Source organism: Ptiloglossa arizonensis, chromosome 9 (assembly GCF_051014685.1).
Source record: "Ptiloglossa arizonensis isolate GNS036 chromosome 9, iyPtiAriz1_principal, whole genome shotgun sequence".
NCBI classification, from domain to species: Eukaryota; Metazoa; Arthropoda; class Insecta; order Hymenoptera; family Colletidae; genus Ptiloglossa; species Ptiloglossa arizonensis.
Window position 1 is genome coordinate 18,295,021 of NC_135056.1, and position 22,209 is coordinate 18,317,229.

The window sequence follows — 22,209 nt, forward strand, 5'->3', positions numbered from 1 at the left end:
GCGATCCTGCCGGCGGTTCTTCCACGATGGAAGAGATTCGCTCGCTTGCTCGCTAGCTCGCTAGCTCGCTAGCGACGAACCGAAGCGAAATACACGTACAAGGCTACTTTGTAGCCTCGACGTACCCCTCCGCGGTTCCCTTCCCTCAGGACGAGTTCATGTAAGTTTGTTCCGTGATATACGGGAAATGTTTTCCACGGCGCGTCATAAATAGCCGCGAGCTGAAAAAGGAACAGGAACAAAGGCTCGTCGGGGAACGGGGACGGGAAGAAGCGGAAGAAGACGAAGGGAAAGGAACAGAAACCAGCGGTGCACGCGTCAGACCAACGTTTAATGGGGAATTATGGCCGCAGATAGCAGCCTCGCCCCACGACGTGGCTCGCCATAAAGGGACAGATAACCGCGGCGGTATCTCGTCGCTGCTCCGTGAGAATTTCAAACGCCCGACCTCGTTCAACGCTCTCCTTTGACTACGCCCGATACGGCGGGGTCTTCTTCGACCCAGTCGCGGCTCCAATCGTCGAATCCATGGTCGAAACATCGCCCGTTATCGACGAGACGACGAAACGTGCCTCTCCTTCGACCCTCTTCGACCCGATCCCGATTTTTATCGGTCGATTAATCGTCACGCTCGAACCGATAACCGAAATGCCTTCTGTTACGGACGAGGCGACGCAATAACCGAGAAAACGATTATCCAAGTGGAACGGATAAACGTTACCATCGCCCGGGAGGACGAATCGTTTATTTACACCGCGCCACCGATATTCTCCGCGAGCTCAGTTTTCTCGCTCCGGTCCGAGACGCGGAAAAAAAAAAGAAACCTCGCGAAAGACTCGTTGCCGTGCTTTAACGGAAATCCCATTGCTCGGATCGCGTCTTTATGAATGCTAATTTTCGTAATTTCGTCGACTCCTTTCACGGTTCTTTGTCCGCGATTAAACGTTCCGTGATCGCCGCTGCCGCGTGATTCACAACTTCCTCTCTTTTTATACCCAGCTCGCGTTTCCATTTCGCGTCTTTGTACGTTTGTACGTTCTTTGAGTCTCTCTCGTTTTGCTCTACACCGGGTGTGCGCGATCCGTTCGACGATCCTCGAGGAAAACGACAGCGAAGGTGTCGTTGGAAGAGCTTTCGCTAAATATTTACCCGAAATTCCGTTCGAGATCGAGGTCACCGTCGATTCCTTTCGTTAAGATTTCGTTAGCGGCTAGAATCTCGGTAATTAGCGATCCTGCGAACAAACCGACGCGTTACGAGACACTCGCGGACATATAGTAATAACGCTTTGACGAATATCGAAACAAAAGGGGCGAGCGTGTTCGCGAGAACGTACGTACGGACGGCGGCACGGTGTAATTAAATCGGAACGTTTTTTGAAACGGCGCTATTGACCCGAGCTGTGTCTCTGCGTTCGTTTCTACGACGAAATTGCACCGAATTCGATCCATCCGCGCGCGGTTCGAGTTCCGCGAACGCATCGATTCGTTCGACCGCACGCGCTCAACGAGGGAATTTAATACTCTGCGTTGGATTACCGAGAACGTGACGCGTTGTCACCCGACGCCACACCCCTGGCCACACGCCACACGCCACCCCCTCGTCGAGCCACCTCTCGGAAAGAAGATACTCGTAACCGTGGCTTTTGATCGTCGACGAAGACGAAAACGTTACCCGCGCGAGGAGAAACCGCGACGAACCGAGCTGTCGGGCGCAGATTCGCGAATCGTGCGCCAAGGTGCGCCAATTTCGCGTTACGACGTATCGAAGCCGGAAGCTGCGGAGAGGGGGCCTCAAGATGCCGTGGATCTGACGTTTACACCGAGCTTTGACTAACTGCTTTCCCGCGTTTGCGTGCAATAAAGCTTGCGAGCCTCGTGCACGTGAGATCCGGGTGTTCTGCTCGCGACTCGAGCCCGAAGATATCTCCACGGTGTCCCGTGTTCTTAACGATCTCTAACTACGACCGGATGTGTCTACACACGGCACGCTCGAGGTGTAAAATACACATCGGTGATCCCGAGCGGTGAAAACGTTTTACGTTCAATCCCCCGTGTACGCGCAGTGAACATTTAATCGTGCAATTTCGTAATTTTTTTTTCTTTTCTTTGCTTTTTTTCCCTTTCGTTTCGAATCGACGAGATTTAAAGATTCAAAACAACGGATTTACAACGAGCGCGTCGCTCGATCGCATCTCTTCGACGAATCGGTACCTTTTACCGGCAGAAACGCGGATATCTTCTCGAGGCACGCGACGATGAATGCGCAAAGTTCGAACAACTTGTTGGGAATTGTACTCGAGTTAAAAATTCCCGAGGAGATCTCTCGTTTCGATGGAAACTTGGAACAAAGATAGTTTCCGTACAGATGGTACTCCGGGTCTCGTTTTCGGAACGTAGGTTCCGAACGGGCAAGTTTCGCGGTACGGCGCGCTGTATCGTCGAACCGTATCGTGACCTCTGATTAATGTTTCGTCACGAAGCGAAGACGGATAGTCCGAAGTCCATAGACGGATCCGTTGACACGGAGACCGCGTCCGCGTGTTCGATCGATTTGCGTTCAGGGAGAGGCATTAATTTCCCCTTTACCGAATTAACCACCGATTCTTCCAACTGCGCGCGAGATCGAGCGATGGATCGAGAGTTCTTTACAGACCACTGTGGAATCCATCGTACGGTTACCGGTTTACGATCTTCCCGATCGACGGGACGAATTCTCGAGGCTAATTTGCATCGCGAACGAAAACACGAAAAAGAAAAAGAAAAAAAAAAGGGGAAAAAAAACGAGAAACCGGAGAGAGTGGCGAACGCAGCGAGGAATCCGATCGTCGCTTTCAGGTAGGGGAAGCTCCCTCGGGTGTCGCGGTGCGATCTGAAAATTTAAAACGAAACCCTCGTATCCGGGGAAAAACAGACGTCACGGAAGGGTCGACACCGATTCTTTCGCGGCGGAAAAGCTTTCCAGGGAAGACGAGCAAACGGTCCCAGAGATCCGTTCGAAAGTTCCGTTGTCGCGAGCGCACCGGGTACAATGACCGTTCGTAGCATGAAATTTTAACGATCCCTCGATCGTTTCGATAATTTTCGAAACATTTGCCCCGGTAATTCTCTCGGCAGATTCCGTACCGCGGATCCACGATCTTGTCTCTTCTTTTTTTGCTTCGAAGCGAACAATTATTTCGAAAAGATAATACGTATCTCGTTAAGTTAAATTGGACGAGGTACGCGTGTTACCAATTTTCATTCCGGTCCAATTATTTCTTCGCGGTGGAGAAAAACGAACGAAGAACTCGAAATTTTCGACTCGAAACGCGGACCACGCTGACCGTATACACCGGTCGCGGTTCAGGTGTAATGGGAAACACGCGTAGCGAACCAACAGCTACGATGAGATTACTTTGCAACGGCACGCGCGAGATCGGTGGCAACGAAAAATCACCAACGAACCCGTAACAGGGCCGGTGCACCGGCTCGCACAATGAATCCAAACTTCCCGGCCGATTCTAAAATTTCCCACCGGTACGGAACCGCCCGCGCTGCCGGATAATTCCGAAAAGTTTGCTCATTACTCGCGAAAACCACTGTACATCGGGTTTTCGGTTAATTTGATGTATTCCAAACGCGGGGACTCGAGGGGTGGGGCGGAAGGGAGGGGAGTCGCGCGCCGTTGGACGAGCCCCGGAATATGCAAACGTTCGGGCACCCTACCAAACTTCGTTATTAAGTTAATAAGTATGTAAGTGCGCTTAGCATAAATTTATATCCCGCTCGACGGTGGCCTGGCTTCGTTACGACCACGGTGGGTCCAAAGTGGCCGGAAGAATTGAAACCAGGAGTCTACTCGATCGTGCGCGAGAGACGAGAAGTGAACCAGAAGAGTCGAGCATCCGGTCGAGCTCGAGACCGGATCGAATCTCCGATGGAACGGTGTTAAATTCCGGAAGAAAGAAAACGAACCGAGTGTAAACATCTTTAAAATTGACGAGGAGCGAAGTCTAGAGTCCTCGATCATTCAAATATTGTTAGAGGTCTGATTACTCCCAGCCACACGCATCTCTGATGGTACCGAATACCGAAGAGTGGATCGGTTCGATCAGGGTTGCTAAAAGTACACTGGGTATTCGTGAACGCTGTGCACGAAACTCTACGATGTCCATTCCGTCCTCCGAGTAGTACGCCGGATGCAATTCGTATTAAACTCCAGCAAGAAAAACGACCCAAGTGTCCTTACGAACCCTGAAGACCAAAGTCTAGGGTCCACTGTTCCCGATGATTCGAATATCATTAGAGGTCTGATTATTCCGAGTCACATCCACCCGGTAGCGCTGAATACTAAGGAGTGGATGTATTTGGTTCACGATCTTCGGGTCAACGGGGTTGAGACCCCACGAACGCTACACTGCGGAACCCTCTTTCAACGATGGAGCTCTAGATTCTCCGAACTCTGTTCGATATCCTTCTTTTTTTACATTTTTTTCTATCTACCCGATCCACTAGGTGTGTTTACGGGAACGTGGAACGTGAAAATTTCGACGCGGCAAGAGAGTCGGGAAAATGGAGAATCGTGAACGGTAAGGAAGACGAAGCGTTCGGGAAATTAGCAGGGAAGTTTCGAAATTAACGGATTCCGTGTCTCCGGCCCGGTGTGAAAAATGACCGATCACGCACGATGCTCTTACAGAAATTGCGGCCGTTATGCAAATGCGTTTCGCGGGAATTATTTCTCGGTTAACGGAGAACCTTCGAATCCTCCGTGGAGTCTCGCGAGAGACGATGAATCGATCAAGATGGACAGTTGATTTTCGATCGACGTGACCAACTTTGCCAATTTTGCGAAACGATGCGTCTCGTCGAACGATATTTTGCAATATTTACCGTTCTGTTACTCGATCGCGTTTCCCTATGTGTTTCAAATACCAACGGTTTATCGTTTCGTTGATAATAGGGACTCTAAACCGCGAATGGATCGACAAAGCTCGCGAGAACACTCGACGGACTCGATCGTCGGAATTCCGGGGTTCGCGAGTGCAAAGTTAGCTCGAAACTTGTCGAAAAAACATGGCGCGTCTAACGAGTCGCTAGGCAGGGAGTTGAACCGCTCGGGGTTGTTGCCAGCCGAACGAGAAACCGGTTATTGTAAACAAATCTTCGGTCGGTGTAGGCAAAGCTAACAATTACGGTCGTGCTTGCACGCGAAACACCGTACCCGGATTCCCGTGCTCCGCACGAGCTAATAATAATTTGCAATCCCGTTAGAGGTAATCTGTATTTAGATAACAACTGCGCGCGCGATTGCCGTAAACCAAGTGTTTACTCGCGCAGCTACATAGGAATTTGAAACAATTCCTGTAACGCGAATTTTGCGCCGGGACGGGCCACCGGTGTTCGGTTGTCTTCTGTTTCGAGCACGGGATGTAAATATTGCACGGTTTCGCGTATCTCGCGATAAACGATTGCCCGGGAACCGGTATTACACGAAACGTGGAATCTCCGCGCGGGCTGATACGCGAACGGTAAACAATTACGTTGGTTCCGCGTCGAGACGCGTTCAAATTTTCGTAGATCGTCGCGCGTCGTTGAACGTTCGACTCTCGTTGAGCGATCGATCGTCCACGATACAGCTCGAAGAACGAAGATATTAAACGTGTTCCACGCGATCCGGAGCAGTGGCTGGGAAAATTTTTGCAACGACGATCGAGCGAGAAGTATTCGAGGTCAACGTTGGATACGAATCGAACCCGAGCCGGGTTCGTATTCTAGAGGAATTCGGCCCGGACTAGCTCCGGATCGGACGGTGTTGGATCAGAATCCAGTAAGGATTATTTCGAATCTAATTTGGTCGAGTATTGCCGGAGTTAATTGTGAGTTAACACCGGGTTAGATCGGAATCAAGTTGATCGAGTCCGGTTTGAATTACCGTCGAATTAACCAGCGATTTAAATCTGGTTTATACCGGCTGAGATTAGACTTAATTCTGCGTTAGAGTTAGCTTCGATTCGCATAGAGATTAGGTACAATCGTACGGGTATCGAGTCAGTTTTAACGCTTCGTTCTCTCCTCGTTCCCTCGTTCGAAACACCGTATCGTAAATGTCGATCTTAAAATCGTGATCGAATATTCGTAATGAAATTCCCCCGCCGGCGTGCCGCGGGATCGATGCGAGTTAAAATTTTCGTCGGTTGCGTCGACGACTGAAAATATTGCACGAAACGAGATCTCGGCTACCGCGAAGGAAACGTAACATCAAATTGCACTTGTTTCCTTGCTCTATTTCTAATTCATTTTCATGAATATATGTTTGTTAATATATTCAAATATCTAGCAGTATTTCACCGGCCTGGGCCACGGTTACCATATCCCGCGCACGTAATAATCGCCGGTCCGCTGTAATAACGCTGATTAAACTTAAATAATAATTCCGGTGTGTAACGGAGCCACGATTAAAAATGCAAAGAGCACCGGGCCGCGCGTTCCTCCGGCCGCTCGACGGTTAGGGAGCCCGTGTGTGTATCGCGAACCTAATTTTCGGTGCACTTTCGTTTACCATCGCCGTGATTACGAGGAGTCTGCGCGTACTCGCGCCGCCTCGCGTCGTTTACGATTAAGCCGACGGTGTATTAATTATTCCACGGCAGCCTGCACAGCTCGACTTATCGACTGGATGACAGCCCGATGTACCGAACGATCGGCTGGTAGGACGGGGTGGAAAAGTATTAAAAAAAAAAAAAGAAAAGGAAAAATATATGAAAACAACCGAGCGAGAAAATATTGGCGAGAGAGGATAGGAAACGAGCGATAAATTATGACGCTTCCTACCTCGAGGATTAACGCGGGACCGGGGAAAAGTGGTGGCGAAGAACGTGCAGAATGTCTTCAACTTTTTTCTTCTTCTACTTCTTTCATTTTTTTTTTTTTTCACCTTATTCTCTACTCTTTTTTTTATGTACGCATCGTACAGGGACGTCTGAAGCTTCAACGCGAATCTGGAGGGTAGGTGTGGCATGTGAAGAGAAGCATCATTAGTTAGCCGAGCTCGAGTGGAGATTTCTCCCCTTTCTTCTTCTTCTTCTACTTCTTCTTCTTCTTCTTCTTCTTCTCCTTGTTCCGCGTCTTCCGCGTCTACCAGAGTCGGTACATTTTCCCTTTCTTGTTCGTCCTTCGCGTCTCTCTTGTCCCTGGGCGGTATCGCGCGCCTCCCTAACCCCAAAGCAGACGTTTCGCGGCGTGTGCCGCGCGCCGGTAACGAGTTACACCGCAGACCGACCGAAACGACGGGGAAAACCTTTTCAATCGACCTCTCGATCGGTGGATCTCTCGTTCGCCGCGAGGCTGGCAATTACCGAGCCACAGGGAATTTTTTTTTTCTTTTTTCTTTTTTTCTTTTTGCCTTTGATCGGGCGCCGATCATCCGAAGGCTCATTAACCCTTCGCGGTTTAATTCCGAGTACGCGACGGACGACTCGGGGCAGGGAGGGACGTCGACGCGGAGGAAATAGACGCGACGAGCTCATCGGACTTTGATTTAATTAGTTCGTCTTCCCGATTCGCTTCGAGACCGAGGAACACCGACCGAGACGCGCACTCTCGTTCCCTCGTTTTCGAATTGCCTTCCTTTTCTTTTCTTTCCTTTTCTTTTCTTTTTTTTAACGCGCGAAAGGGGTTGAAAACTTTCGAAACGTTACGAACGAACGAACGTACGTACGCGAACGAGAGTCCTTTGTACGTTTCGCATCCAGCTCGTAGAGGTAACGAGGAAAGCTTCTCTTATTTTTTCCTCGGTAAATTAAAATCGATACACGACGTCGTCTGCTGCCGTACCGTCGCTTAAGTTGTTGCAATACTCGAGTAAATTATTCAGGGCGGTATTTAATGCGAAAACTTCTGGTCAAGTTGGTCGTAAGAAACGTCCCGGGTTAAAGGTATAAATTATGAAAAAGTCTAGAGCGATATCCGAGGAAAGTTTCGCGAAATCGATTCGACACCGAGTCGAGGGTAAACGCGTTAAGTAACCCGGCGAGTCCGTGCGCTTGTACGTGGATCACGGGATGGTCGTCGATCCGCAATCGCGAACACTTTACGTTTACGGAGCGTTAGACGATCCTTGTCGTATTCGTCTCTGCGAAAAACTATCGACGGAAGACGTCGTTTAACTTTAAGATCGCAAAATGAAGACTCGCGTCCCTCGACGTACCTGCGCGTTCTCTTAATTAAATTTACGAACATCTTTGTCGAGACTGAAACTGGATTAATTTTTACAAGCATTCCAAAGGCATTCGTAAACACGATTAAGGACGTGCACATAATAGAGTACGTGGAAGGATGCTCAAAGGTACCGCTTTGTAAGCTCCGAGCTCCCGGTTGGGCGCAATATCCCGTGTATATTGAAATAGTAATATTACAAGTAAACGATTACACGGAATAACAAATTTTCTCGACAAACTGTCTCGACGTCTTCGTTACTTGAAAATCTGCTCCGAAATTCGTACTCACCGAGATACCCGCCGGATTAAAAATCGCGATCTCGATCATCCGATTACTCGAGTTTCGCGATTTTCCGGGCGATGTTGAAACGGCTCGTGCGTCGCACGTGACGTTCTACGTATCGCTTTGATAAACGTCGAATAATGTTTCGGCATCGATGAATCGGGATTCTCGAATAACTCGAATTCGGGGGAAACCGGTGTTTCGAGATAAAAGAGATGAATAGAACGAAACACGTTACTACGTACCGGAAGAACGCGATTCACCGTGTTTCCGAATGTACGATATCGTTTAAAACGAATAACCCTGGGATACGAGTGGCAGTGCCTGTTAAAAGGCCAGCCTCGTTATTCAACGAGCATAATTCACCGAAAAAACATCGCGTTATCGGCAATAAGTGGCCCCCGGCCTCTTCGAACGAGGCCTTTAATTGCATCGCGTTCGTTAATGAACCGGGCTGAACTTCGCTCACCGGCGGAACCGCTTTTTCTCTATTCACGTATGCTCACCACCACCGTCGAATATCGAATCGCGCGCGACCGGTGCACACCGAGAAAAGTGAGTTTATCGCGGATTTCCACGTACGCCGTAATATCCACCGCGATGTTTGCCCTCGCTCGACATGACGCGTGCACTTTTCGCGACCGAGATGCGAGGGTGGAGCCCCTAAACGTGCGCCGAAATATCGAAGGCACCGACCATTATCGGTAGGCAAACCGACGATCGAATCGATTACCAATCCCCCACACCGCACACGTCGCGTGCGCGATACCGAAAATTATCCTCGACGGTATTTTTCGCCTCTCGACCGATTATTTCGTCGTTGATAGTTTCTCCGATCGAAAGGGTATTTAAAAGAGCACAGAGGAGATCCGTGGATCCTCTCGTTATCTCGTATGGACCAAATATCGTGTGCATTGCGACCACAGTTTCGTCAAAGGTTGTTCAATCGTCGATTGAGCCGAAATTTCGAAACAGTTGCGCGACGAAATATCGTATTCTGCTCCAGTTGCGGGACGATTTCTCGATCGTGGAATATTAAAGACAACCGTTTCGACGTGAAACCCTCTTCGTACGAGTAACCGAACATAAAGACGAGTCAACTCGTCCGGTACGGTTTACAAGGTTATCCACAGCGGCGAGTCTCTCCCCCTAAATTTTTCGCTCGGCGGTGCCACTTGAAACGACTTCGATCCACGAGCTCGGGTAGCGCAATTTGGATTATAAAAATCGCCGCGCAGCACCGGACGCGAAGCGTAAAATTTAAAATTCCGCTCGTAACTTCGCACGGATTAAGAAGTCCGTACGCGGTAGTTAACCCACAAAGGGCATACGAAATTATCTTGACACGGATTCCGCGAGAGAGGACCCGAGAACGATCGGTGAATCTTTCGAAACAATTGGTTTGAAAAATCGAACGAAGACGCGACAAATTTCCGCTCGGCGTAGCGATCGAGCCGACCGCGATGTCCGCCCAATTTTGCACCGAGGGAACCGCGAATAACCAAAACCACCGTGCATCCGTGGGAAATAACAATGCAACGTGTTTTCGATACAGCAACGTTCCTTTCTTCGCCGACAGCGCGCCCGCCGCCGCGTCGTTTTTCCAACCGAAACGCGATAATAATTGACAGACCGTTCCCCGATTCGTCCGTGGGCCAGAGAGCAAACATTTAATTGAAATCGAACGTATCCAGGGGGCGTGTCGACCAGCGCGCCGAGCAGAATTTCACATTTTCCTTGCCGGCAGGATATCCCCCGGCGGTTGCAGTCTCGTTTCACCTCGTTTTTTTTTCCCCCTCTCTCTCTTTTTTTTTGCGTTGTCCCCGCTGGCCGTTTGTTATTGAAAAAATTTAATAACCGCGGATACCTACAGCGTCTTCGACCCGGGAAACACCGACGGGGGAAAAAACAAGGGAACCGGAGGGAGAACGAGCAAGCAGACGCGTGTGGGTGGGTGACGTTGGTACGAGCAGGAGAAAGAGGAGAAGGACGAGGAGGAGGAGATGGGAACCAGTCGGAGAGACTCGATTTTTCGATTCTCCAGCCCCGACTGGAACCCCGTGCACCGAGGAAATGCCACGAGCGTCTAGCAGTTGTCCAATTATGGAATCACGCACTCGGGGGAGAGCGTTGGAAGAGGACGACGCCTCGACGGAGGGACCACCGGAGAAAGAGGGACGCCAGGGGCCTCGAATCGGAGAGAACACGGAATCACCGACCGCGCCATCTGACGCTCTTATCGGAGAACGGTTCATAAATATTCAACGCTCGCCGCGAGAAATTTGTAAATATCGTATCGGAGCTGTAATAACTTTACGTTACGGGAGACGAAACGCCGAGCGTCGCGTATCTAGCGCCCGAAAAAAAAACAAAAAAAAAACCGAGGAGAACGCGCGTTCGCCTTCGCGAGGGCAACCACCGTCCCGCGGATATTTTATCTCACCGATACTTCTTATCGACAACCGTCACTTTACGGCGAAATCTTGCCAGGTTCGCGTTAAAACTTACAACTATTAACTGGGTTAAAAGCGAAACTTCAAGGGAATGCGCTCGAGCACCCGCTCGTCGAAGCCGCTCGAAGCCCCGATTTCACGTTCTACCGGCGGCGTTATTGTAAATGCAAAATAAAAGAGATTTCGGAGCGCCCGATTGACGCAGGAACCGATTGCACCGGCGTTAAACCGCGTAACGATGGAATCTTGCTCGAACGAGGTTCGATATTTCTTCGGAGCGTTCGATACTTAAACACTCGAACGAACGTTATTGCCACTTTTGGATTACGAGCGGAACTCGAGTTATCTTCGAAACCTCCGGGGAATCATCGTTCGATGTATACGTATCGGAAGAGACACCGTACAACCTCTTAAAGAGAGAAAAATGGATACGACGAAGGAAAGACGACCTCTCGAGGACAGTGTACGATACGTCCCGAGTCACGGAAGGGAAATACCAAGGTACTAACCCCTGTTTTATGACTCCGCAATTTACAAAACGTAAATACTAGAAGTAAGTGGAACGATAACCCCCGAAAGAAATCACGAAGGATGGAAAAACTAGACGAGTTTCTATTTCGCAAATTAAACGGACTTCACCGCGATGAAAATACGCCTGGTAAAAAATGGCGAGGGTATTATCGTTTCTACGGTAGCAACGAAGAGCCGAACGATGAAAACAACGGAACATCCCCGCAATTGTAGCTCACGTGTTAATTACCCTGGAAGCCGGGTATAAGCACCCTTGAGTTACGTTATGAATTTTCAATTAAGCCCGAGCAACACGAGTTGTACCGAAAACGCGTTATCTTATCCGCGAGAACACGCCGGCTGGATTTTAATGCGCTCACCGGTCAATTGAAGTCTTCCAGCGTTGCTGCTGACGACCGTGTCCTGCGTCAGACGATGATGCGTCCTGCATCGATAAGTCTCTTCGGCGTCCTCCCGTGTGATATTCAGTATCATCAGTTCCCCGCTCGAGAGCATGTGATACTTGCCGTCTGAAATCAAACATCGAACATCGATCGCACGGAGGAACAAACGGAGAACCTCCTTTGCCACGGTTTTGCAGTCGGATAGAATTTCGAACGTCGACCTCGTCGAGGAAAAAATATTTCGTTCTCCAGTCGCTTCGAGGTCTGAAATTATGCGCGTACACGATCGAGAACGATCTTCGTAGATTGCGACAAATTTATGGACAGATACGTATCGCGACAACGATTGCAAGTTTCTTGTTCGAATTTTTCGAAACGAAATTACCACTGCGCGATACTTTCTAATATCTCCAATTACGAAATTTGCCCTCGACGCGCGAAATACGAGGGCAAGCGTAATTTTGACAAAATGATGAAATTATTATGCAATTCGACGCGTTTCGAATATTAGATTCACCGGAGAGAGAATGGATTCGCTGACAATTTGGATAGGTTAATTGGTAGAGCACTCGTTCTACGGTAGATCCATATTCGAATCCCGGTTCCGATTCTTTTCCTCTGGTCGCTCTCGCTCGCGCTATGAATTCCACCTCGAATTGCAATAATAAATATTCAAACGCGCGGGGCCGATTTCGTTCCAACCCGTCCTCCGCCGCGATTCGAATCCGTTCAGCTTGGTACCTTCGAGCGCGCAACGACGAAACTTTCGGCCACGACCGGCTATCGACCGTCTTACTCCGATCGACAAGTGTATTAACAAATCCGTCGGGATTATTAGTGGGCACATTCAAACCAGTCTCGCGATGCATACCTTAATCGAACTCTCCTATAATTAATGAAGTTTGCCTCGTTAACGGTTTCACGGTGCTCGAGGCGAAAACTTTGCCTATTGCACAGTGACAAACGAGTCTGCAGTGCGCCTAACGGCGAACTATAACGATACATTTCTTTTTTTTCTTTTATTTTTTTTTTCGACTTCGAATTCCGGACGAGTGCTCTCGATCGTTCCCGTATACTTCCGTATCGGTTTTCTATATTTTTAGATAGAAAAAAAAAATAACAAAATAAAACAAAACCGAAGAAACGTATTGCTCACCTACTCGTGCGGCGAGGTCTTCGACTTTGGAAGAGCTTCGAACGATTTATTTTTTCTTTGCATCCCCTTCGAGTTCGTTAAAAAATATTCCTCTGGATTCGTAGATCGAGGCTCGAAAACATTGACGAAACCGTGCATCGTCGATGCGTGGCTCGTTTTTCGCGTAGCTCTCGAATCGAGCGAGAAAACCGCAACGTTACCCTTGACGAGTCGGTGTCGACAGTGCCACGCTCGGTTCTAAGAGTTGGAAACCTTCTAATCAGCAATACGAGGAAACGACGGTCTTCCTTCTCCGGGAAATCGAAGGACCAATCACCGTTCGGAAACCCCTAAGTATTTGTCGACGATCGACAATGTAAATACAAAGGCACGTCTCGCTATCCATATTGTTGAACAGTCGCCCAACGTGAAATCAATAAACGTTAGTTCGACCGAATGCGTCCACGAAGACGAATTCTGATCTTTACCACTCCAGAAACGTTATCTTCTCGCAGTCCCGGCCGTGACTGCATTCGTTCTAGATACAAAACTGTGCCATTTTCTTTTCCTTTTTTGTTGCTTTCGAACTCAAAGAAGTGAAAAAAATCGAAGCTCCGGAGCAGCGCGCGTTTCTTTTGTTCGGCCGAGCACTTCGGTCAACGTATCTCATCGCCGACTCAATATTTCTTTATGAAAGAAAATATACACCGTCGACCAACATTTTCGGACCGCCGCGCGAAAAGAACGACGCTCGAAACGACGCGATTATCCCTCGAAAAATAACACCTTTGCTACGGGCAAGTGTCTTCTCGCGCCCGAGTAAACGCTGTAAAATAATGTACCTGTACGAAGCACCTGTATCGAATTAATTTCTCGATCGTGTCTCGAGCAATGCTCTCCCAATGTACGTTTATCGACTTCCACCAGTGTTCTTTCGACTTTGATATTTCCCGATCGTCGAATATACACTCCGGGCGGATTAATCGCTTACACCGATATTTGCAAACGAAACGAAGCGTACGCGAACGGAGAACGATAATAAAGTAATCCCGCTCGTTTCTAGACTCAAAGCGAAATAATCGGTGGGAGTCACCTTCCTGTAAGCGCGTTATAAAATGTACCGATGAACGATCTCGAACTACCAGAGGACAGTGTAGCTGCGCGTTCGTTCCCTCGAAACGAATATTCCCGTATAAACGAATACGCGCGGTATGAAAAAACGCTGTCATCGATATCGCGAGGGGAAAAAAGAGGAAAGAGGGAAAAAAAAAAAAAAAATGGAAAAAAAGAAAAGAAAAAATTCACAAAGAACCGCCTGTTTTTTAATGTTCGCAGAGTGGAAGACCCCCTTGAGCGATGCCTCGCTGTGAATGGCGGAATTCTACTTGGACGAAATGGAGGCCGCCGCGCGGCAACCGAGAGACACCCGCGTAATCTGCGCAAGACGTAAGTATCTCGACCTCGTTCGGATCCACTCGATTATTTCCACGAGCCGCGATATCACCGGCGATCCTCGAAACCGACTGCCGCATTCACCGCGACCGAACGTTCTCAATGAAAATTCACCTCCGCCAACCGCCCCGCCCCGCCCCGCCCCGCCTTTCACCCCGCCGCCCAACGCGTCCGTGGCAAATAAATTTCGAGAAGTCGAGAAATAACCCCCGGGGGTCCCGGTCGACGAGGAAGATGCTCTCTTTCACGCGGGGGGGCGTGAACGGGGGTCGAGTTGCTCGCCGGTTCTTATTTACGAGCAGCTGTCGAGGCGAGGCGTCATTAAGGTCAAATTTCTTACCGTACAACCGCGTTTCAACTTGTTCGACCGTACGCACGCGTGCCTACTTGTCTGACCATAGACGGACGTAATACTACTTCTCAGGCCATGTACGTGGGTTCATCTGACTCCGCCGATGGTCGGACAAGTAGTATTGTCCCCGTCTATGGCCAGACAAGTGGTATCGCCCTCGTCTATGGTCAGACAAGTGGTATAACCCCGGTGTGTAGTCGGACAAGTGGTGTACCCCCTGTGTGTGGTCATACAAGTGGTGCATCCCCTGTGTGTAGTCAGACAAGTAGTATAACCCCCTACGTACAGTCAGGCAAGTAGTATAATCTCCGTCTATGGCCAGACAAGTAGTATAACCCCTGTGTTTGACCAGACAAGTAGCGTAACCCCCGTCCATGGACAGAGAAGTAGTATACCCCCGTCCGTGGCCAGACGAGTAGTATTATTCCCGTCCATGGTCAGACGAGTAGTGTTACTCCCAGTTCATGATCAGACAAGTAGTGTTACCCCCGTCTATGACCCGACAGTCTTCGACTGTGTTTTTCAATAACCCCTTGAGTTCAAACGGTTAAGCGATATATATGTACGTATATTATATATTATATATTATATAAAGTGTTCCAGAACGAAACCGACAAACTTTGTCAATGTATTTGGAAGCTCGTTCCGTGAAAAAAAACGGTGTTACGTACACCGTGGATCGACTCGGCCTCGAGATACGGACGAAAATATCGATTCGTTTGGGAAACTGTTCGCGCGTTTATCGAGACGAGTATTTCCCGCGGTGTTTACGTTCCGTACCGATGATAGAATCTAGGGTGTATTTAATACATGGGTATAATTATGCACGGCTAATATAGGAGAAGGTGCTGGTTAGCATTGGCGACGATCTTGCCAATATTTGGTGGCTGCGGTCATCGGAAACACGCCTATTTGCGCGCGTAGATGGTAATTTTGAATAATTATGCAGATAGGTGCAAAAACAATTCCCGTATCCCGTGAACGAATCGATCCGCGACGTAACGTTTTTCGCAGTGCACGATCTCTCGAGTGCATCGAACAAAATTAACACCTTGTGCAAACTAATCGATCCACGGTGAACGTACGACACTTTTCTACCAAACCGTGAAAGTTGGTCGGTTTGAGAACACCCTGTAGATATAATCCACGAGGTAACGGCACTCACCTCCCATCGTGGACGGGTATAGGTTGAAGGACGGCTCCTGAAGCCAAGACGTAATGGTCACGTGGTCGCGAACGAAACTGGGTACGGTGCATCGCATGAGTACGTTGTTGCCGGGGAAACCGCCGGGACATTGCACTTCCGGATCGTAACGTTGGTTCACCACTGAAACACACAAACGACGGGCCCGTTGGAATACGAGGCTGTAACCACCTTCGACGAGCTGGCCAGGCTCGGATTCGCTGGTCCAGAAAAAGCAAGCTTTCGGGTAATTCGTGCACACGAAGACGAAGTAGGAAATCTGGTTCCGGTGCGGTTTTCGGTGTCGACTTCGCCGAAACGAGAAACGTTGTCCGACGCGAGCCTAACGAAGTAGATCCAGAGTGGATTTCACAAGTTGGAAACGCAAGCTTTACGACCCGATGGAACTCCAAGGTACCGGTAACGTCCGCGAACGGACAGTTTCGGAGACACGGAATTTATTTATCTTTAATAGGTCGTAACCAAAGAAACGCGCGAGGTTTAGGTACGTTACCGAGCACTCCTGGTTTCAAGAATTCGATGAGAAATCGTACGCCGTGCGGAAATCCCGAGAGATAAAATGTACAGTCTGAAACGAGCTCCGATGCAAATACATGTAAATAAACGCTCCGATTCTGTACAGTTTGGGTCCACTTCCATACCACGTTTCATCGAAGCGGACCCAAACGATCCACGATGTTAAATCGGTGTTCCTTCCCGACGAAATTCCCTCGACGAAGCGATTTTAATAATCTCCCAAACACTTTTGGAAGATTGCACAGAGTCGAGGAAGAAATCCGAGTTATCCGTGCAACATGACCGTGGAAATAAGACGGTTAATTGGATCGCGAGATCCCTACTTACGTTTGTAAACGAGATGAAAATTGGATCGTTTCTAAAGCACCCGGTTGACACGAATCATACCGGCCAGTAATAAGCGAAAACAAATACTTTTGCGATCTCTACCGGATTTCTCGTCGTTCTGAATCTCACTTGTCCTTTGAATAATTATTACGTACGTTGGTTACCGCGTACGTGTACACGATCGTACGGAGATCGTTTCACGAGTACTCGAACATTTTCGAGTCGGTTTGTTTCCTCTTTTGTTTCTTTCGACGAGTTCTATCGATAACGTTCCTACCCGTTTGTGAACATCCCCCGCGGAAATTTCAATAGGTTTCGCTTTGGGGAACGATTTATGACTACTCCGGGGGAATTAATTGCCGCACGTTTTGTTCCAATATTATTCGAAGCCACGCGATATACCGCGTTAACAAGCCAACTTGGGTAAACGTAATAACGTTAAACATGGCTTCGTTGTCGGTTTCCGGATGTATCGTACACCGCGACACACGAGTTCATCAGGTGTCCATTAAATTCTGGAAGCCGCGCTCAATTTCGTCGTATCGTTGCGAGCGCGATCGGAATTTCAACAAACTGGTCTTTCGTCGTACAAGATCGTTGACCGACCGTGATCACTGCGAACGCGTGTTTCTCGGGAGAAAACGGAACACTCGAAAGACGAATTTCCAGGTGTCGATTCGCATTGGCGCAGTTTTAGCGACGAGGACTAAATTATTTCAATCGAATCGATACCGTCCGTTCCACGGCCGGAGATATATTCTCGAACACCTAAGAATGTTGACCTCGAGCCCGTGTACCACTCCGTTGGTAAACGAAGCGAAATTTCCCGCGAAGCGTAACACGCATCGGAAATACTCTGTAAATTGCTGCGCGTGCGTCATTCGATCAATACAATTATCATAACGCGATGTTAAATGAACAGCCAACGTCAATTTACTCTTCCGTTCGATCGGGCGCGTAATATCGTACCGGGATCGAGAACGAAATAAATTTCATTCTTTCTTTTTCTTTTTTTTCCGCGAAAGTTTTCCAGGTCGCGAGGAATTCCCACTTTCTCCGGAACGAAACGACTTGCGTTTTCTTGCACCGTGGACGAGCTACGTAGCAAGAATATAATCCGGGAATAAAGTAACAACTTCGTTATTTACCTCTCGGACGTTTAATTACACGCGGTTACCTACCGACGACCCGTGTGTTCGACTACCTGAAAAGAGAAAGACACGGTTTCGTAGCGTGTCTTGACCGTTAATTACGCGCGGTGGTCTACACCGGCGGAAAATTCAGAAAGGAAAAATGCAATTTTACGTGCGATTGCGCGAGTAATTAGAAAACTGGGACGCGCGAGCCGAGACCGTGTCAGTTTATCATTCGTCTCGGAGTCGCGGTCGTCGTCGATTTCCCCGAACGATATTTTTCACTTCGTCTCTTTGATCGTCGATCGAGGCGTGTCGCGTTCCTCGAATCCGTTTCTGAAGTCGGTCCGGTGTGAATTTAATTGTCCCCGCGGTATGGACGCGGTAGGACGCGACAGGGCCGGTAAAAGCTGTTAAGTGACGCGGTGTAAGGGTGTAAGACGAGACGGAGGGCGAGCCGCGATACACCGGGATTAAATCCGCGGAGCTTTGTGCGAGCTACGACTACAAGATGTTGATACCGTCTCCGGTGGAATCAACTTTTACGTTTCCCGGATGAAAGCGGACGGGACGCGAAACGAGGCGGGGCTGAGACCCTTAATTAAAAAAATCTCGATAGCCGGGCGAACTCGAGCGTCTGTTTCGTCGGCGAGCGTTAGGGAGGATCTGCGGTCTGAGAAAGGTCATAATGAAAATTGAACGAGGGAAACGAAATATAGTAGGTGTAACGTATCCGCGGAGTGTTTAAAAGGGAAAACGAGCACCGGCTGCCATAATTACCATAACGCGCGCGTCTCGGTCGCGATCGCGGAGGAACTCTCGAGGAAGATTTCTCTTTGAATTTTTTCGAACGAAGCGGAGAAGTTCGCCGTTCTTGAACACGGAGGACGATATCTTCGAGCTTGGAAAGAATGTTTTTTTTTTACAACGACTCGAGGCTTAGGTTCTCAAGTTCTTAGGCGGAGTATCGCTACCGAGGAAATAATTTTCGAAGATCTCGTCCTTAAGCGCAAGAAATACAAAACTTGACGCCGTTTAAACGAACGGGGCGAGTTTACTCGTAAACATGTAACGCGGTATCGAGCGTCTACGATGGTTACATTTTCGTAAACGAAACGACCGAATCTACCCGGTACAATTTCAATGATAAATATCTGACCCACTATCGACCATCTACGATGCTACATATTCGTGAACGAACCGAGCGAATCTACCTAGTGCGCAGATCTACCAAGTTTCGAGCGACCTCGAGATCCTTGACTCGGTTCCGCGAGTACCGTACGCTCTGGAAACCGGTGAACATTTTTTCCAACGATCGGTGTACCCGCTGGTGGGTACCTTCGAGGTGTCTCGAATTATTCGTAACTCACGGTCCCGTGATCCGAATCCGATTTCGTTGTGGAAAACGGTAATAATCCGGTTCGCGGTGTTCGATTGCGTTGTGCAATGGCACGCGCGGTCGTTTCTTCCGCGCGACGCCCGCATGACCTCGTCGCGTTAATCGACGCAAGAAAAATCCTCGTAGCGCCGTTTGGTCGGGTGGGCGACGACGAAGAGGAAGGCAGAGGGCGAAACCCCCTAAAAAGGGTCGCGGTATCTTATCAAAAATCTCGAGGCTGTCCCGATCCGGCCATGAACTAGCATTCCGCGTAAGTTGATGGTCTCGGCTGAAAGGTTGGCGAGAGAGCAGGCCTGAAAGAGGGTTGGGAAGGCAAGGATGCAGAACGAGGAACCGCGCCGGGGAAAGAGAGACGTCCGCGGGGGTGTGTAGCTCGGAAAGGGGGGGACGGAGGGTGTAGGTGGGCGGTGGTGTGGGTAAAGGAAAATGTGGTGGTGTGTAGGGGCCCTGGCTCTGCAACCCGTTTCGAGAGTCAGCGGAGCGAGGCACTCAGACTCCAGAATGGGGTAAAAACTCGGTGAGTTCGCCTCTGCTTCCCTCCCTCTTTCTCTCCTTCCGGCCGTTTCCAGGCTTGCTACCACCCCGTATCACACGGCTCTCGGTTACGCGGCAACCAAGCCGAGCATAAACTCGGCAGACGTATCGCGGCAGGTAATATTTACAAACCATGAAACCTACGGGAAGAGAGAAACCCACGGACTCGTCCTTCGTCCATCCCGAACCTCTGACCCCTACCAACCACCGTGAGCCGCCTAACCGAAAAGAGCGACAAGGGGGTGCTAGCTAGCCTCGCGTGCTCGAAATCCTCGTCCGGTGCTTTTTCGGCGGCACGAATTTTCGACGGGGACGACCCTCTCCTCGAGAGAGAGAACGCACCACCACCACCACCACCACCCTCTCGCACCCACCACCGTTGCAATTATATCTTCGTTATCGTTCGCCCGGACTCGCGAGACGAGCCACCTACGCGCGTGGAAATTGTTCCAGGCTGGATGAAAAGAACGATTCGGTCGACGGTTTTTGTTCAGGATGCTGCGTCACGGGTGCCGAGAATCATCCAGAGAAAGAAAGAGGAAGAAAGAAAGAGAGAGAATTGCGAGGCGCGCCGAGTCGAGAGCGTGGCAGTGTTCGAAGAAGTACGAAAAAGCAATACTAATATCGTGAATTACGTTTGAAAGGAGGCTGCGCGAGGATCGCGCCCGTTGGATGCGGACGAGAAAAATATATCGATGTTATTTCAGCTTTCGTGTTATTTTTCCACCGGTATTATTTCGACTACGTCGATCTCGGCGCGGTGAAAGTTCGGTAGAATTTTAACGAAAGAGTAACGAAATCGTTTCCGTTCGGCGACGCCTCTGTTTCGAACGTCTCCGCCGACGTCGCTCGAGGATCGACTTTCCGAGCGTAGGAACGATTTCGAGCCACGGCTAGGGCGAAAAAACGCAACGCCATCGAGCGCTTTGAACGTTGAACGGTGTTTCCTCGATCTGGTTGAGACCCTGCGCGAGACACTTGAACCGTGACGCATAATTATTTCCGCGAAACTTTCCGGGAATTCCGTTTTTAGCGAACGAAAGCCTGAAGAACACTTCGGCGACGCCGCGCCGGCTCGGCGAAACAAAACGAAACTGTTCGCGTCGGTGATTCGCGAACCCCCCGTCCTCTCAATGGACAACGGAGAACCCCCGAAAGGAATTTAGCTTTTGCAGCATGTCGCAAAGGACAACGGGGTTGCTTTTAATTAAAAATAATTGTCCCCGCCCCTCGCGACCGGGTAGCGCGCCACGAAAAATCCTGTTCCCCGACCGACTACGCCACGGCGAACAATCTCATTTTCGTTTTCTTCTTTTTTTTTTTTTTCTTTCAAACAAATTCGTATCTTAGCCGCGCGATAAAACGAAAGGCGCGCGACTACTACCGTTGTTTCCGCTTTCGAGGGAACCGCGAAAGAAACGCAGCTGCGTTCGGAACGAACGCTCTATCGGGTTTACCGGTGAATTCAACGTCAGCTCGGAAGGTAACGATCGTTTCGTAGTAAAAGAAGAAAAAAAATATTTTCGATTTTTCTCGATGGAAGAAACGCAACCGATGAGAAGAGTTCGAGCACGATACGCGAGGATGTCGATCGCTGCGCTTGGAATCAACGGCTGGTAAATGACGCGGCTCGGTTCGTTTTCTCGTAGCAAAGGGCCCCGCGATGTGCTCGACGATGCTCGACGATACGCTCGTTGAGCGACAATGTCTCGATAATGTCTTTCGCATAATGGCCACTCTTCGAGGGACCATTAAGCTTTGAGATGATTAGCGTTCGGTGAAAAGGGTAGCGCCGTGACGCGCGGCAGATGTAGAAAATTCCCGGTTGGGGTTCCAGGCCCAAATGTCTTCGAGTAGGGCGCTCGAGATGTTCCATTGTCCGCAGCTACGCAAACGAGTTTATCACAAAGAATCGCGCGACGTTGATTCACGAGAAGTTATTTCGATCGAACGGTGCTTTTAATTAACCTCGCGGCATTCTTCCGTACGACTATGCGCTCGATGCCCGTACAATGCGTTCTCGAATACGGTACTCGTGTTCTTAGACGCAACCAGTGAACAAAAGAAACACAACCGAACAATGAAAGAAACTGTACGCGAGAACGGGATCGATCGAACGAATAACCGAGGAAGGGTCCTAACGTTAAGTAGCTTCCCCCTCGTGCCTCGAGGAATTGATTATCGCTACCTTTTAAAGGATGGTGAAAATGGTAATTGGAGGGATTTCGGTCCGAGAGGAACGGGCCGAGTCGCTCGCGGGTAAACAGAGGTTATACCCGACCAACGGGAAAGAATTTTACGTCGCGA

At 49.4% G+C, this 22,209-nt stretch overlaps 1 protein-coding gene across 9 annotated transcripts in view; it reads right to left on the reverse strand.

The window, feature by feature from the left end:
* Positions 1–22,209, reverse strand: part of LOC143151772 (cell adhesion molecule Dscam2) — a 178,451-nt gene that overhangs the window by 76,861 nt on the left and 79,381 nt on the right. For all 9 annotated transcript variants that reach the window (XM_076321229.1, XM_076321225.1, XM_076321228.1 and 6 more), the window contains 2 exons: positions 15,955–16,116; positions 11,827–11,976 (listed from right to left, as the gene is read on the reverse strand). In XM_076321229.1, coding sequence (XP_076177344.1) covers positions 11,827–11,976; positions 15,955–16,116 — 312 coding nt within the window. The remainder of the gene's footprint in view (positions 1–11,826; positions 11,977–15,954; positions 16,117–22,209) is intronic.